At 35.3% G+C, this 17,567-nt stretch overlaps 1 protein-coding gene across 1 annotated transcript in view; it reads right to left on the bottom strand.

Annotated features, from left to right (window-relative positions):
• Window positions 1-4,115: 4,115 nt before the first annotated feature.
• LOC136241309 (uncharacterized) overlaps window positions 4,116-17,567 on the bottom strand; it is a 35,585-nt gene continuing 22,133 nt past the window's right edge. The window contains exons 3-8 of the mRNA XM_066032503.1: window positions 11,711-12,713; window positions 9,630-11,050; window positions 9,432-9,572; window positions 9,167-9,368; window positions 4,704-4,775; window positions 4,116-4,647 (exon numbers count right to left, since the gene is read on the bottom strand). Coding sequence (XP_065888575.1) covers window positions 4,361-4,647; window positions 4,704-4,775; window positions 9,167-9,368; window positions 9,432-9,572; window positions 9,630-11,050; window positions 11,711-12,713 — 3,126 coding nt within the window. The 3' untranslated portion in view covers window positions 4,116-4,360. The remainder of the gene's footprint in view (window positions 4,648-4,703; window positions 4,776-9,166; window positions 9,369-9,431; window positions 9,573-9,629; window positions 11,051-11,710; window positions 12,714-17,567) is intronic.

The raw sequence follows: 17,567 nt of genomic DNA, 5'->3' as shown, positions 1-17,567 counted from the left end.
CCGTGACATTCGCGCTACAAACCGTGAGATTCTATCCAACGAAGATTAGTGAAACCGTGAGAGTTAGCAGGCCTCAAAAACCGTGAGATTCGATCTGCTGCCCTTGAGCAGGGTAGTGAAACCGTGAGACTCACGGTAAACCCGTGAGAGTTGGCAGGCCTGAAGTATGATACTAGAGTATATGTACTAGGGACCCGCCGATTATGCTGGCATAATAATGAGCATAATATGTGCTAAAAGCATTGAGCATAATGCTAGCATAATAGGCAGAACACTTGTGCATTACCATAAATTCTTGCTTACCAAATACATATCACAGAAAAAGATCGATATACTCTAATAGAACAGTCAGAGAATAATCAGACATCTGACTGTTCTATTAGAGTATATCGATCTTTTCTGTGACATGCATTTTGACAAGCAAGGATTCAGAGTCTGTGTTTCAGAAACTTACTGTTTTCCCCATAAAGTGCAAATTTACTAGAAAAACATGGGAACTGAGGTATGAATATTGAGCATAATTTAAGCATAATAGGTAAAATAATGAGCATAATCGGCTGGTCCCTAAATATGTACCAATTTTAATTTGTCATTATGAGGTTGAGTTGAAGTACATATTGATATTAACTTTGTTTGGGCAGTGGTGGATTTGAGTTTTTTTTCTAAAAAAATACTGTTACAATGTACAAAGTATTAAAACTAAGAAATAAACAAATGAAAGCATTCGGAGATATGTTCCCAGAAAATTTAGATTTTAAAAAGCTATGAGATTGGGTTTTAGGTAATTCCAATATTTTAAACTGTGAAATAAAAGTAACAACTAATTACGTAACCGATTGCAAGGCAGAAAATTAGTTGTAGTTTTGATTGCCCTATTGGAGTAAATATAGCTCCTCTATATGTGCACTATTAGAGTATCTTGCAATTGATATATAATATAATATTTTTAATGAATCAAATTAAAGGTTAAGTGTTGCTAGAGGTTTGATAGTTACAGATGTACATAGGTTAAGTGAGGTTGCATGCATACTGCTGAAATACAGTGTTTTTTTTTCTGCTATGACAAATAGTTTGTTCTATTTATTTGTGATTGATCTGTCATACATGAAGATTCTTAATGTTACAGAGTGTGTACATGTGATTGCTACCTGCTATTGTTTGATTGAAGTAATGTTTTCAGGTCATCTATATAAATGTTATTAGGTAATAAATTCCATAATGTATATATATATATAGAAGGAGTTTTTGAGATAACCGATCAGTTCTAGCAAAACAAGTTTGGAGAGGTCAAGTGCACTGTATGTTAAGGTTATGTGGTAATTGGATGGTAAATGGTTTGAGCTGTATGCATGTATACTAGAATATGATAACTTTATAAACAAAAATAAAAAAATAATTCTTGAAGATTTTCCATCTGAGTTGAGCTATAATAATTTGTAGTATAATCATTATAGTATTAGTGATAAATTGTGTAGCATGGCACTGAACTATTTCAACGATTTGCAATTTGATATCTTTAGCTGGTGGTAAGGGTTCCATACTGCAGAAGAAAATTCTAATAGGAGGTACATAATTATGTTAGGTATGCTTGCTCTTTCACAGATTGAGAGGCTGCTGATAGATTTCGTTGAAAATCAAGAGACTGATTTGCCTTCTGGTAATATCTAGAATTTGGCTTGTCCAGGTCAATTTCGAGTTTATAATGACTCCCTTATATGTTATTTCATTAGGATACAGTTTTCAGCTTGTATACTTTTGCCAACATGGAGGACTCATAGCATTATTTAGAAATAGCTACTAAATTTTATTTGTCATAACTTTTTCCAATCACTAAGGCATGTGAGATCATGCGGTATCCTCTGTGTTGATACAAGAAACAGTAGTAGTCATCGACGTAGAGTCTGGTTGGGAACTCTATAAGTTGTCTGAAAGGGTTTTTATATAAATGAGGCCCCAAAATTCTGTGCCTCATGGGACACCAGAGGTAACATCACCAAATTAAGAGGCTTGTCTGTCAACGAAGACATTTTGTTGTTGGTAACAAAGGAAGTTTTCTATCCAGGCTATGTAGGAGTTGGGTGTTAAAAGTAATGTCATGTGTGCCACAGTATCAAACACTAAGGTCCATAGCAATCATGTACACTCAATACTGAACCATTATGCAGTAGTCAACCCTGCAATAACACAACTACTAGACTGCTAAAAGGCTGAAACCACAGAAACCCATGTACAGATTTGCCACTGTTATTGGACATACGTACTATACTTTGATGGTCTTATATGTATATATTAAGGTGTTCACGGTAATCATTTTGCAAAACAAACATTATCAAACAGTCATGAATAACATCAACTAAAATTATTGTGCTGAACAATGTATGTAAACCTGCATGCGTCAAACATGCCAGCATAATAAAAAGTGCAATATGCTGGAGAGATCAGAGCTTAGTTCCAAAAAAATAGATTGATACTGCCTAATAGAGCAGTCAGTGGAAACTACATCAAATGCATTGTACACAGCTAGTATTTAATAAAATTGAACATGGGAATAGAGATTGTTGAAAAAAGTAAAGAAACAAAAAAGTCAAATAAGTCAGCATGCTAAACATGCAGAGATCTCTATTTGGACTCAATGGGTATACAATAGTTTCTCCATAAATTAGGGGCAGATAAGTACTGAGAATGCTTCTGTATAATGTGTTTGAGTCCAAACAGACATTTCTCTGTGCTGGCTTAATTGTTTGTTTACTTTTTTCAGTGATTTCTATTCCCATGTTTTAATTTTTTAAATAATTTTTACAATAGTTTGCTTACTTTTTATAAATCTACTACTTTTATGGATAGCTAACATGATAATAAGAGGTGCTGGTGGTGCTTGATATTACACAGTACTAAACATGTACCGTAATTCGCTTTGCAAAAAAATTTCGTGATAAAAATTTTCATGTAAAAATATGTTCGTATGATTTACGTAAATGACTGCTCTATTAGAGTAGTTCGATTTTGTATAAAACTTTCGTGCAAGAAATTTTCGTACAAATCTTGCATACGAAAATTATTTTACAAAGCAAATTACGGTATATCAAGTTAGTCATCATGTACAATAGTTGCACAAAGTAATCAGCTAAAATTATCAGAATTAGCAAACACCAGTGTATTCCTTACTATTGAATCAGTGTACTTTGTACTATGCAGCTTTGAAATATCCAACTATAGGCAGTGTATAGCATGCTATGGTCAGCTTGCAGTAGTATGGCTTCTGATTTATCATGTCATATTATATTTGTGCAGAAATGTGATCACAATAAGTCAAGTACACAGTGGCACACAACAACAACGTTGCTCTGGTATGAATGTAGTTAAATATAGGTAATGATATAGAGTTTCCAAATGAACATATAGATCAGTACTTATAAACACATTGGTGTATGTTCTATTAGGATTTTGGCAAAACAAATTACTACTACCGTGGTTCATGATAGCGCTTTAGATCAATACTCTAAAGTGAAACATTCTAATAGAACATTCACAGATTAAAATGTTCCAAAATAATTATAAGAAATCTTGCCTCTCCTCAGCACATATATCCAGGTCTGTGTAACTGGTACTGGTGATTACATCATTCTTTGAACACTTAAACGGTTTCTTAATTTGACTGGTGACAATCAGCTGAAGTTGGGCTTATATTGTCATCTATTTGATTGGTCATCAATTTATTGTCTCAATTAAATTGGATGTTTTACACTGCAGTTACAGAAACAAACCATGTAACTGTTGTAACACAAAATGGCTGTCCTAGTGTGTGGATAGTTAAGAGACTTTGTTGCACAGAAGCCAAAATGAATATTGTCATATATAGTTTTTACAGATGGGATTAGGACATAATAAATGTAAGAGGCAGTAAATGTATTTTGGCAATGCAAAATGGCTCATCATGACCAGATAAATTTCTTTAATGCATGCACAAACACATTTGCGTTCCAATATAGTACACATGCCTCACCTTCACCTTTGTTTAAGTGTTATCAAAATACTACCTTGCCCAATGCCCTCACCATACAAATCACTATGTGGATTAGTTACATATTTATATGTATTATAATTATATGTGAACAAATACTATGTAGTTATAATGGTAGCATAAAATTGCACGCATGCCATAATTATTATTGTTCAAAAGATAAAGTAGTCAATGATAGCTAACATAATGTTTGCACATAATATAAAAACCAGCAGTGTAAGTGGGATGTGGGGTGTGGGTGGGTTATGTGTGTACATGTGTGTTGTACATGTGCAAGCAAATTTAAAAGCCAGAACTAAATAAAAAAGAAACACAACGAATGTATATAGTTTACATAAATTATATTGCAATATGCAATTTCTCTACAATTTCCTCTGTAACTTTTGCAAGGTTTTCAACTTCTCTTAGTTTTTCTAGCAAAGTTGACCAATTTTTGGGGCTGACCCCATAATCTTTACTGAGCCAATTTATAAATAGCTCTCGACAACATTTCTTTGGGTCTTCTTTGTGCTTTTCTTTTATAGCCATCACTTTTGGTATCTTGTAACGCAAAGCAAATGCAACATCTTCCCATTCTGCTTCAATTTTTGGAATCACTATCCTATTTAAGTCAGCCATTTCTGGTTCTATAGTTTAACACACATGATTATTCAAAATCTGCTTATCAATATTATTGTCTTACCACTTGTTGGTGATATTCTATTTTTCAATGGTGAGTGATGTGCTGGTGCACCTACTATTGTTTCATTCAATGCTATGAAATATTTGAGAGCATGTAATGATCAACAATAAATTTCAGACATACATGTATTCACTACTGCAAACATTAACCACAATCACATGCATGAATTTTTTTCCATATCCATTCTACTTTGCGCAAGATACCTTATTGATAGTATGCACCATCCATATTTAGTACGTATATGATCCTGAGACTTTAAATTACCAGCTCACACAGGGAACCAATGCCTGGGTTACCAAGCAAAATTGTCAAGACATATTCGTTGTCTTATTGACTACAAAGTGCCTGGAATATAGATCATATGTGGTATATTTTTTAAATGAAAAATGATCAATTTGTGCTAATTAGTAGCATACCCGAGAATTTTTGATGGTGAACAAAAGTACTGGTAGTAAATGTGGCTCCAGCTTTAACTCGTGACTAACACTACAGACAGGACTCCTCTTTCTAGTTATCAGCTACACAGGTAGAGGAATCTATTGCTCCAGAAGAAGTACTGGTATGTGGTCTATTTTCTAAGATTCACAATTTCCCGTGTACATTAGATTGTATTCATTTACTGTGGTGACATGTTGAAATATCACGTGTTATTAGCTTGTCTTTGGCAGTGCATATGGTCTATTTGTATAAGGAAGCCAGGCATTCAATTGTATAAATGTAAAAGCGTATTTTGAAAATGCCCGTGTCCATGTCCGCATTAATGTCCGACCATATCCAACTACCCGTCCAGTTGTATAGATCTAGAGGCACTTATGAAATATACAGTCACAATTTACAAGATAATGAAGTAAATCATGATGGCTTTTTGGGAATGTACTGCTCATAAGCTTAGCTAACTAATAATGTATATGGAGGGGAAGGGTCGGGTAGATTCTCAGTCAACATCTTGTGCATTCCTCTGTTAAATGATAAGAAAACTAGTCTGGCTATACAAGACTATAAAATAAAATAATGGCACTAGTATAGCTAGCTAATCTTGTTAATAAGGCCACTTCATTGTACAAACTTTGGCTCCAAAAAGCTAGCTCTAGCTATATGGTGTAGCTACTTTGAGTTAACATCTCCTTAATACTAAGTTAATCTCATATAGGTATCTTAGCTACGTTATACCACACTAAAGTAAATAAGACAAAAATATGGTCTCAATAGACGACCTTGTACACAAATATACCACAGTGTTTTTGAAATCACTTTGAAATAGTCACTAAATAATGAGAATATGAATTACCTGAGACATATATACTTGAAGTGGTCACAAAGTATAATTATGAAACCTAGTAACTATAATGAGGTGGTCTTATCATAAAGGTGGTTTATTTATAGAGGTGATCTTTGTAAAGAGGTGAGTACTATTAGCTATTTCAAAATTTCAGCTTTTCAATTTCCACTATTTCCAATGTCCTGGACTGCACTGGTGGACTGGACTACTTGACTCAGGTATTTTCCCTTTTGTACCAAATATTTTGGGCAACTGGTATACTAGTCTTGTGTGTGTATGCATGTGTGTGCATGTGCATGTGCATGTGTGTGCGTGTGCACGTGCGTCTCTTTATGTGTGGGAGAGTGGTCTTAACTACATGAGACTAGCATACTTACAACCAATTGCCCAAATATTTGGTAAAAAAGGGAAAATACCTGAGTCAAGTAGTCCAGTCCATCAGTACAGTTCACTATCCACTCCAGTGATTGTATACAACCCTTAGACCTGCTTGCACTAACGTTTTATGTTTAAATTAATGTACACTATACCAGTATACTTCAGGGGCAGATTGAGACTTATGGAAAGGGGGGTCAAAATGAACTGAGGCATTGTCTGGTTTGGTAAGGTGAGACCAAAAAAAAGGTCACTGCCAGCTGAAAATAGCTGCCCACCTCACCAACTACGCATTTATTGCTGATAAAGTGAATAAAAATCCTTAAATAGCTCACTACACACTGCTCTAATACTGTGACTGCTTTATTAGAGTGACTGCTCTATTAGAGTATCTAGATCTTGGCATACTAAAATTTTTTGGAGGGGATCAAGAGCCCTCTTTGACCCCCCCAACATCCGCCCCTGGTATACTTGCATTATAAATGTAGCTAGATTTTATTTTGCATATTTTAATTGTTTGTTCTACTATCAGTCAGTATTATATGTGGCTCTAGCAATTTCCTGAGAAACAGGTCTGCGCAAAATATACAAATGTGACATTCATTCAGTCTGATCACTTTATTGTATGCTTTATCTGTATCACCCATCTTGCCATGGAATATAAAAAAAAATTGAACTATTTTTGAGGCAAGCCTTATCGAGTCCCACCATATGAAAACAGCTGTGATGGATTCATGCTGCTTGCTTGATTGTTTAAATGTACCATACTTTCATTTCCCTTAAAAGGGATAAAGCCTGTAGACCAAGCATTACAGTATTCAAGTGTGTCGATATAAATTTGATATATATTGCCTTTCATATAGCCAGTATAATTTGTGCCTACTTAACCCTTAAATATCTATTGACTTTCTGTTATAGTTGCATACCACATTTACAGTTGAGAATGTGTACATTGTAGAGTGTCTATAAACTGTCAGTACTTAAGCAAACATGTAATATATAAGACTAGACACTATAAAATAGGCTTGCCTCTTTAATGCTATGCATTCACATATAGTAGAGCGGCTAAGTGAAAAAAAAATCGTTCTACTTTTTGATAAAAAGAGCACTAAACTTGGTACAACATAAATTTTGCTTAATTCATACTATTTCATATTAGATATTGTGTCATTAAAATTACCAATCATATCACACTCAAAGAACCTGACAAGTAAAATCAACCGATGCATGTGTCAAATCAGTTGCTGTGTCTAACAAAGCGCTCATCATCTAAGAATTACATCGTTATTTTTTTAATGAGGCTTCTAACTGCCGTCATTCGTCATTTACAACATGATTAGTGCAAGGGTGTAGACAAAAATTCGCTTGAATTCTTTCTGTAAACCGCATGCAAACCGCAAGTAAACACCTATACCAGTCAACGTATATACATGCCTTTATAAGACAGTTTCCAATGCCTATCCAGTAGTTAGGGACCCGCCGATTATGCTCATAATTTTACCTATTATGCTATGCTGCACTGCTCAAAAATTCACCTATTAATGGCTATTATGCTTAAATTAATGTTCAATATTTACCTATTATGCTCGATTATTCTCAATGTTCATGCCTTAGTTCATATGCTTTGCTACTAGTTTAACACTGTATAGAAAGAAAAAAATGAGCGGCTGGAACACAAATAATAAATTCTTGCTGCATGCCTGCATGTAAGAGAAAAGATCGATATACTCTAATAGAACAGTCAGTTTGATGATTGTTCTATTAGAGTTACTGACTGCTCTATTAGAGTATATCGATCTTATTTTGCAATTGTCATTTTTCCAGCAAGAATTTACACTATTGTACAAATATTTAACCTATTATGCTGGCATTATGCTCAATGCTTTTAGGTACCTATTATGCTCAAAATTATGCCAGCATAATCGGCGGGTTCCTACCAGTAGTGTTAGATATTTAGATAAGTAGTCATGGCATGTGCCATATAAACACAAGGGCATGGGTTCAATTCCAGCTGGTGGATTTTTACTTTTCTTTTTTGTCATTGCTTTGGAAACCTTTTTAGTGCAATCTCTCTTTTTTTTTCTTCTGAACTTATAGTTAGTGTGGACATGGTCCTGCACATAGGGCAGGTACCAATGCTAGTAATAAATATTCTGAAACTTTCCATCTGAATAGACTAGCAAAGGATGGTTATATCCAAAAGCTAACCAATTAAGGGAGGTGTCCATCCAGGTCATTAGCTAGCCATGTTAAGAAGCATGGAGGATCATGCTATAGATGTGCAATATGTTGTTTCTATTGGATTGTGCCAATACTTTTAACACTGAAATATTGGCTCCATTAGAAGTGTTTAAAAACAGTTTATTTTATCATGTTTTGAAAGATTTCTGATTGCACCTGTAAATTTGAAATACGCTCATGCAATTTAAGCAAAAAAAAATTGACTCATGACCAGGACTTATAACCTAGTTTAAAAGTTTCAAAACATGCCTTAGGGAAATGATTTTGATGTGGTATGATATCTCAAATGATTTAGTATACTTTACTCAACTTCTACAGAAAATTTGGTGCTTTTATCACAAAGTGAACAATTTCATCAAAATTTGTTGCTTATCCACTCTACTAATAGTTAATTGTCAAACTCTGTCAGCAGCTGGGGCCACACCCCTGTACCTCTGGGAACCTTCTTTAGAAAATTCTGGCTACCCTTCTGGAGTGTACAGCTAACAATAGAATTTAAACATACACACATATTTTTTGCAAATGAACTTTTGGTAACATTGTTAATCCATATCATTTTCACAGTTACCTTGTATGGGTTCAGAACCATCGCTGATTTGAAATTTCATTTGTTTCACTCCATTAGATATGATAAGTTTAGAACTCAGTGGTACATAAGGGATATTTCTTTGGTAGGTGACAACAAATCTTGGAGGAAAGCCACAAATATTTTCCAATTTTTGTAAAGTATTCATTTCATAATGACGAAAATCAAACTCATCATGGCATATCTGTGAACAACAACATACATTACAAATTGTCCAAAGTGTAAAGATTCACATGCAATTAACAACCTCTTCTGTCTGAATTGTGATATCCCATCCTTGTAACTGTTCTGGATCAACCTTAATAGTCAAGCTCTGTTGAGAACTAAATGAGAATATAACTGGCCTCAGTAACTTCGTTTCCTTTATTTTATACTGTTTTTCAACCTCCTAAAACAAATAGATACAAATGGATATTATAACACAAGGATGTAGTACTGAACAAACCTCAATGCATTCTTTGTTGACATGGCACATGCACACTTCAGCATTTAAAAGTCCACTAGAACCATATGCAAAGTATGATGCAAGAAACTTATCCGGAACATTTATATCATCCTTTGCCAAACATTGAGAGCAGAAATGGTTGGTAGAAATAGTACAGTATCCAATTTTGTCATCAAAGAAAACTCCATGTAATAATTTATTCATCAAAAGCTTCCCTTCACTGGTTGTGCACACATTTTGGACACAAGCCTCTAATACATATAATTTATAAAGATCACTAACATTTCTAGGACTAGCATGATGACTTAATATCAAATATACTGGAATTTTAAATGTGTAGTGAGCACTAACCCAAAAGAAGCTACTAATTGGATAGTATCCATCTGGTAGTTGGTAAGGACCAAAACGACTTGCAGTTGCTTGTATCTGTACACACTCTCCTTGTAACACAGCTCCAGGAGGAATGATAATAGCAAAATTATGAGCTGTGTTATAAAACGTTCCTCCAATATGATCAACATAGTAAGAAGATATATCCTCGCCAGTAATAGGACATGACTCTGTAACCCTAACAACATTACCCTGGGGAGTATTTGCTGCTTTGTTAGGATAATGTACTGAAGTTAAAACATGACTCAGTAATAAATCAGGCAAGTACAAATTTTGGATTACAAAATTGTTACACTTTTCATGGCTACATGGAGGAGTCATATGGTCCTCAACAAATCTTGGTCTGATATTCCTACCACACACATTCAGGTATAGTAGTGACTGATTAGTGGATAAAATGATGTCTACTAAAAATTCACATTCTGAAAAATATGAAATAAGGTTTTTCTCAACATTCAGATGTTTCAAATTAGGGTGACCTCTTAAAGCTTGGGCAACTCTCACTACTCCAGTTAACATCAATAAATTTTGTGATAAGTTTAGTTCTTGTAGTGTAAGACATTTGGAAAGGACAGTAGATATATTTCCAATATTATTTACTGATATGAAGTTTTTACTAATATCCAGTACTCTTATAGTTTCACTTTTCGACAATGCTGTAATGATTTCAAACATAGCAAGAGAAGACAACTGATTGTTGGAGAGATCTAATTCTTCTATCAAACAGTTACTAACAGCTGCTGATAGATAACCTGCAGCGTCCTCATTGATTGCATTGTTACTCATTTTAAGACATTGTAAGGAAGAAATATGCTTCAAAGTTTCACTAATTTTAACACATTTCACTGTATTCATTTTCGTATATGAAGCATCAAGCACCTCAAGTGAAATTGTTTGACATAAAACAGTTGCTATTAAATAAGCTCCTTGGTCAGTGATATCCAACCCACTTAAATTAAGTGTCTTTAGTAATGACAACTGTTCAATCAACAGACAAGGAATGTTGACCACTTGTTTCCTGCTTGTAAGTGCTACAAAAATAGATATGTAAAATTGACACTTTATCAATAGACGCACTATCTATAGTAGAGTGATTTCGTAGAACTCTTCCTACTAAGTCAATTAGTTATATCACAGGCATGACTAACCCATAGATTGAAAGATTAAAGTAAACATTTATTAATGAAAAATCTAACTTAAAGACTTCAATAAATGCTGAGTATCAGCCTTATAAGGTGTGTAAATGTTATTTACTTGCAAATATCTTCTAGCTCAAAAACACTATGGCTGCAAAGAATTTCTTGAGACCACTTGTATTTTGTTACTTTTGCATTCATTTTGTCCTAAATTCTGTTTTTAATATTTTTATATGCTGACCTACTGACCCTATACTGTTGAGAGTTTCACGTATAAAACAACCAATTTTTACTAATTTCACAACATTTGAAGGTGAAAGTTTCACAAAGTCATTGGCACATACCAACAGCTTATAAAAGAGTACTACATCTTTAGATACGTAGCTAGCAATTCTCAAGTAAAATCTTTATGAATGGAAAGTCATTTGTAAAAAAAATGTGAATTAAAAAATAACCTACATGCTTATACTGTATGAGCATTAGTAAATTATGTATACATATATTATGTAGTAGTTATATGGTATACCATGTACATGACCATAACCATTTACATACTTGTGATAGAATGTGAGACATGGCTAAACTTTTTAGACATAGAGATCCACTGTAGTGGTTGCTTTCCTTGTTGCAAGCCTGGTTCTGTAGCTGCATTAGGTTTATCAGCTATTTCTCCTGCATTATTGGTTAGGAGCTTGGAATGTGTAGCAAGTTTTAAAGATCTATTTACTTCAGTCAGGTGTTCACACACTCCTTCTATAACAGGTCTACTAAGAGGATCATCCTGTAGACACTCCAACACCATATCATATAAAATGGTGTTACCATCACGATTACGTTTTAAGGTATTTATCAATTTTGACCTTCTGTCAACTTCTGAAAGTTCCTTATAATTCCCTTGTTCTGAAGTTTCAACATATTTATTGTCAGGTATAGGAAACTCTTGTGTTACTGTGTGGATTATAACACAACCAAATGAAAACACATCCAACTTAGTGGAGTAGTCAGGATTAGGTTTAAATGCCTCAGGTGGCATGTGAGCTTCATTACCAGGAGCAGTGGGTAATCCTCTATCACATTCCTGATCATAAATTATTGCTTGTCCAAAATCAGCAATTTTGGCATTAAAATTTTCAGTCAATAAAATATTATTACCAGTCAGGTCACAGTGGATAATTCCTTTCTTGTGTATGTAGCACAGACCACATGCTACATCATTTAGTATAGAAACTTTATGATGGAATGATCTTTCATCGTTCAAAAAATTAGTAAGGTTCACCTTCATTCTCTCCATCAGTAACACTGGTGACTTGAGATCATCTGATTTGAAGAACACTCCTAATAGTTGTATAACACAGGGATGTTTAAGAGTGCGTAAAACTTTAAGTTCTTTGTTCAGCGATTTATAGGACTTTTCTTTTGTTGAATCGATCTGCTTAACCACACATTGTTTCCCATAATACTGTGCAGCGTAAACTACACTATAAGAACTGTATCCCAGTATCTTAGGAGTGATGTGGACATCTTTACTGTTGATTATTAGTGAATCGCCAAACTCCAACTGTGCATGAAGATATACATGTATAGACATGCAAGAGCTAAACTTACTGCAACTTATAAAATTATATGTACATAAACAGTACAGTAGTACTGTTTAAGTATGGATCTCCCCACAAGTGACACATAATTCCACCTTTAAAAATCATCCTAGAGACATCTTATGCAATGAAAATCACCTTTATGGAATAATAGTAGTCCATCTAACATCAAAATTAAAAATCAAGAGAACATTTACAGGTGAAAGTGACTGAACTCAAACTTTTGTCTGCCAGCCTGCACGTCCATCCGTCCACCTGCCCGCCCACCTGCCGGGTGTCTGAGTGGATTGGAATGGTGGAATGGAATGGTAATTAGGTAATTTCATTTAGTGGTCACCTCTTTATAAAGATCACCTTCTAACAAAGACCACCTCTTATAAAGACCATTTTACTTTAATGTCTGAATTGTTGTTTAAGGTGTATCCTCATAGGATGGCCTCATTGATAAAATTGTGTGCCACGTGTTAAACCTAGAAAAGCCAGAGTGATGGATTTATGTATGATACAACAATACAACAATCCCCTCCATACAACTGTACAAAAAATGATTTGTCCATAAAACTGAGCAACTAAAGGAGTTAATATCTGGTGAGGCCAAGAAATGAATGTTATTACTGGCAACTGGCTATACTTTACAAAAATCTATATATAACATTGATCCTTTATCATTGACTCATGCAGTCTGACTGCATTCCTAATTAATTCCCTTAAACTCTAATTAGCTAGTAAATTGGTACCTTTTTCAATAGTCATTGTAGAGGAGAAAAAAATGGCCAAATTACTAGCCATTAGAGTTAATTAGGAAAGCAGCAAGACTGCATGAGTCAATGATAAAGGACCAAATTTATATAAATTATAGTTAGTTTCCGATATTAATATTTATTACTTAGCCTCTCCAGATATTAACTCCTTTAGTTGTCAGTTACTTTTAGTTTCATGGACACATCATTTTTGTACAACCAAGCTGTTTTTGCATGGGGGTATTGCTGTATTAATAATCAGATATCACTTTGACTTTTATGTGGCACACAACTGATCAATAAGCATCCTATGGAGATACACCCTAAAACAACAAGATAGCAGCAATTTTAGCATTAAAGTAAAACAGTCTTTATAAAGAGGTTGTCTTATTAGAAGGTGGTCTGTATAAAGAGGTGACCACTAAGTGAAATTACCAAATTACTGTTCCATTCCACCATTCCATTCCATTCCAGTCCACCATTTCGTTCCACTGAATCCAGACACCTCTGCATACCTGCCTGTCTGATTGGGGTGACTGCTGTATTAGACTATCTCAAGGCAGCCACTCACCTACCAGCTGCAGGGGTGTGTCACTATTTCAAATTTTCACTGTGCTATCATTATGAGTACAGCTACACCAATAATAAGGGTCATGATTGAGAAAATAGATCGTTAAGAGGTATGGTCTCTGTGTGCTCGATCATTATTATTAATCAAATGTGCCGCACAAGGAAAGCAAACCTGGTTGGAAAGACAAGATACAGAGGGAATACACTTGCTGGAACCCTGAAAGGCACATGCCAGTAGTGAATTTGTTATTGTGGTGTAAAATGGTATCTATGCGCTGCTTCGTTTGGCCTTCAGCCTATTGACCGTGGTCAGGAAGAAGAGCAGTTACATGTGTATAGCTGTATGCAAGACATCAAATCAAACAAACTAGTACATTAAAATATTAATTTAAGGGATTCAAATGATAAAAAGTAGTGAAACAAGAGATGAATGATGGTACATTTTTGCTGAGTGGGAAAATTCCTACTTTGAACAAAATAAAACATGCAAATGTAGTCCACCAAGCTATACTGTAATGCCATCATTCATCTCTTGTTTTACTACTCTTTTACCCTGTAGGCATGACAAAAGATTGATCTTTTCTTACATAAATAATCAGTCACAATTACATGCAACTTCACTGAATACATGTAAAAATTGGTACTGGTATTTGCAATTAGGACACTTTAACAAATGTCCAGAAAAAGAATCCATTGACTCACTACCCATCTATGAATGCTCAGTAGCAAAGAAAGAAATGGTACTAAAAAGATTAATCCATCGTAGTCCTGGGTGGCATTGACAAAATGATACCTCAGAATACTTATGCCCACGTGCTTTAGTGCAGGCTAATAGCCCACGGTGCTCACACCTGTACGACTAATCACCCAAGTCTGTGAAGGCTGATAGCCCTTGCTTCGCTGAGCGGTCAATCACCCAAGCCAATACGAGTTCTACCACTGGATTGCTTTTATAGACATACCTAAATGCTTTGATGATGGGTGAGAGAAGGTAGCATTGCTGTTACATTTGCTAATCAAAACGGACAAATCCTGGAGACACCACAGAAATACTTTTCACTATGTGTCACAATAGAATCGATTGTGGGTTGTGACCAAAACCTGCCAAAATATGCAATGAATGTCTACTATGCCAAACTATGGTGAACTACGCGTGAGTCACTTTGTTAAACTGGTTTGTATGCATTCACGCTGCTAATAATTGGTGCAACGCATGTTAATTACGAGTCCTAGTGTATGGTGAAGTTACATGAATAGAAAGTTACATAAATCATTTAAAGCATTGCCTTGCTCGTGATATATGAAAAATAAAGCACTTGGCTTGATGCTAATAAAGCACTCGGCTTTATTAGCATCTCAGCTGCATGTCTCATGCTTTATTTTTTATATAGCATTCACGGCAATGCTTTAACATATAATTAATATTGACTATTAACCAGTTGCCTGCAAACAGTAGTAGAATTCTAATAAGAAAATGGGAATGAAACAGGAACAGAAAGCAGGAATGGGAACAACCAACAGAAAGTTCCTGATAAAGGTCATCACTGATTGGGGGTTACAGCACAATGCTTCTTTTCAGCAGTGTTGGATTCTTCTATTAAATGATCGAAACACTTTTAATAGAGCAGCCACTTGCATTAAAATTCCAGTCTAGAATAGTTTTATTACGTACACCTGTATTGAAAGCCTGTGAATTGATGGACCACAGCTAACATAGATTAGGTATTTAGACTAGCTAAGATTTCAACACTGAAAGTCAGCTACCATTTTAGAAGATTCAACCATTTAAAAATATGAAGAGGTTTACATCCAATTAACAAACAATTCCTATAGGAAATTTTACCTACAACCTCAGAATAAAAGTCACATAATTTGTGGCAGCTGCAGTATGTATCAAGCTGAGGTGGTACCAATGAGGGGTTAGCGTACAGCCTGACAAGCATACTGCTACATACCCCACAATATAATTCTTATCTGGAAGCAGTTTTGAAGGCCAATAATAGGCGGGCCAGGTGAATTTCTATTAATGTTGCTTGTCAGTTTAACCCGGTCAGCAGGGCTTACCCTGTTGTGAGCGGGTTGCCACTGTCAACAGATGGTGGTTGTTTTGGTAGGTGTGCAGGGTTCCATGGATTCTCCTATTAATTCTCAAATAGGCCCCTTTTCAACAATTTTACATGATGTATACAGCATGTTTTACTACAAAGGCTTGGAGGTAAGAATGCTTGGGGATTCTAACATTCTCTGAAGCCACAAGAATTTCCGCATGCCACAATGTTCCTAATAGAAACTCTGCACTGTCACACTCTAAGCTAGCCTCAAGATGGAAAAGACAAGGGAAAAAATGAGGGGATTTACTAAGCTCCCTGCTGGGACTGTCTGTGGTGCATGCTTCACCTCCCCACACTCCCGTTAATTAAATTTTTTATTGGGCAATACATTACATTAAACCCCACCCAACAATCCTTTTGTGATTATCGTCTTCTAAAATACTAATATGAGATAGTTGGTAGAGGGGAGTGGTGTGGGTGGGACAAGATTCACTATGCTACGTAGCACCATGTGTTCTAACACTTCTCCACGTGCCCTTTTCTTGTAACGCATGCGCAATGTTATTCTCCAATTATTGCCAACCTTTCTCACGTGTGTGCCTTCCCAATCTTCCCTCCAGTCATGGTGGAGCTTTGGGTTAGTCACTATCATAATACACTCATGCATGCTCAACTGCAACATTAACCTAGTTTAACTAGTTAAACTCCATTTAACTAGAATACTTTATGGACCTCCTCATGTTTACTAGTTATGTTTATGATTTTAAAGGAGAAGCTAGCTGTTAGTGTTAATATCTTAGCTAGTCTTCTATACTGAATCTTTTCCAGCAGTAGTTCATCTTTCAATTCTCTGGTAGTATAGTTGACAAAACATCCCTATAACTGCTCTATTATAGGGTTTCAACTGTTTTGCAGAAGGATCCAACAGTGCTGCAAAGAAGCATTTGTGCTGTAAATTCAACTTGTATTTTGACATGATGACCCTTATATCATGCATTTTCTATTGGTTGCTCCTGTTCCCATCTTCTATTTACTTACCTGGTTACAAATGTTCAAACTTTTATTTAAATGCAACCCAAAAGCATTGGCACAGCAAATCATTATCCCAATTTGGTAAAAATTATAGTTTTCTCAGAACATTGGGTTGGTGGGCCTGTCTGTCTACCTGTACATGTCTGTCTGCTTCATGACACTGCAAACTAGACAACCAAAGCACGTATCAACATGGGACTTTAAGCGCTCATCATCTGGCAACTTCAAGTTTGCTGTTACAAATCACTATATGCTTCCGTTCATACTTTATAAAGCATTGAAGGCATTGTGTAGAGGAAAGCTTGAGCTACTTTCCTGTCAAAACCACAAACAAACAGCACAAGTGTTAGTACATAGAATTATATCAACCCAAAGATCCAGCTAGGGTTCGATTCCTGCCCATGACAACCTTTTTCTTCTCAGT

This window comes from Dysidea avara, chromosome 12, assembly GCF_963678975.1.
Source record: "Dysidea avara chromosome 12, odDysAvar1.4, whole genome shotgun sequence".
Classification (NCBI taxonomy): Eukaryota; Metazoa; Porifera; class Demospongiae; order Dictyoceratida; family Dysideidae; genus Dysidea; species Dysidea avara.
This window is presented reverse-complemented; position numbering and strand designations above follow the sequence as displayed.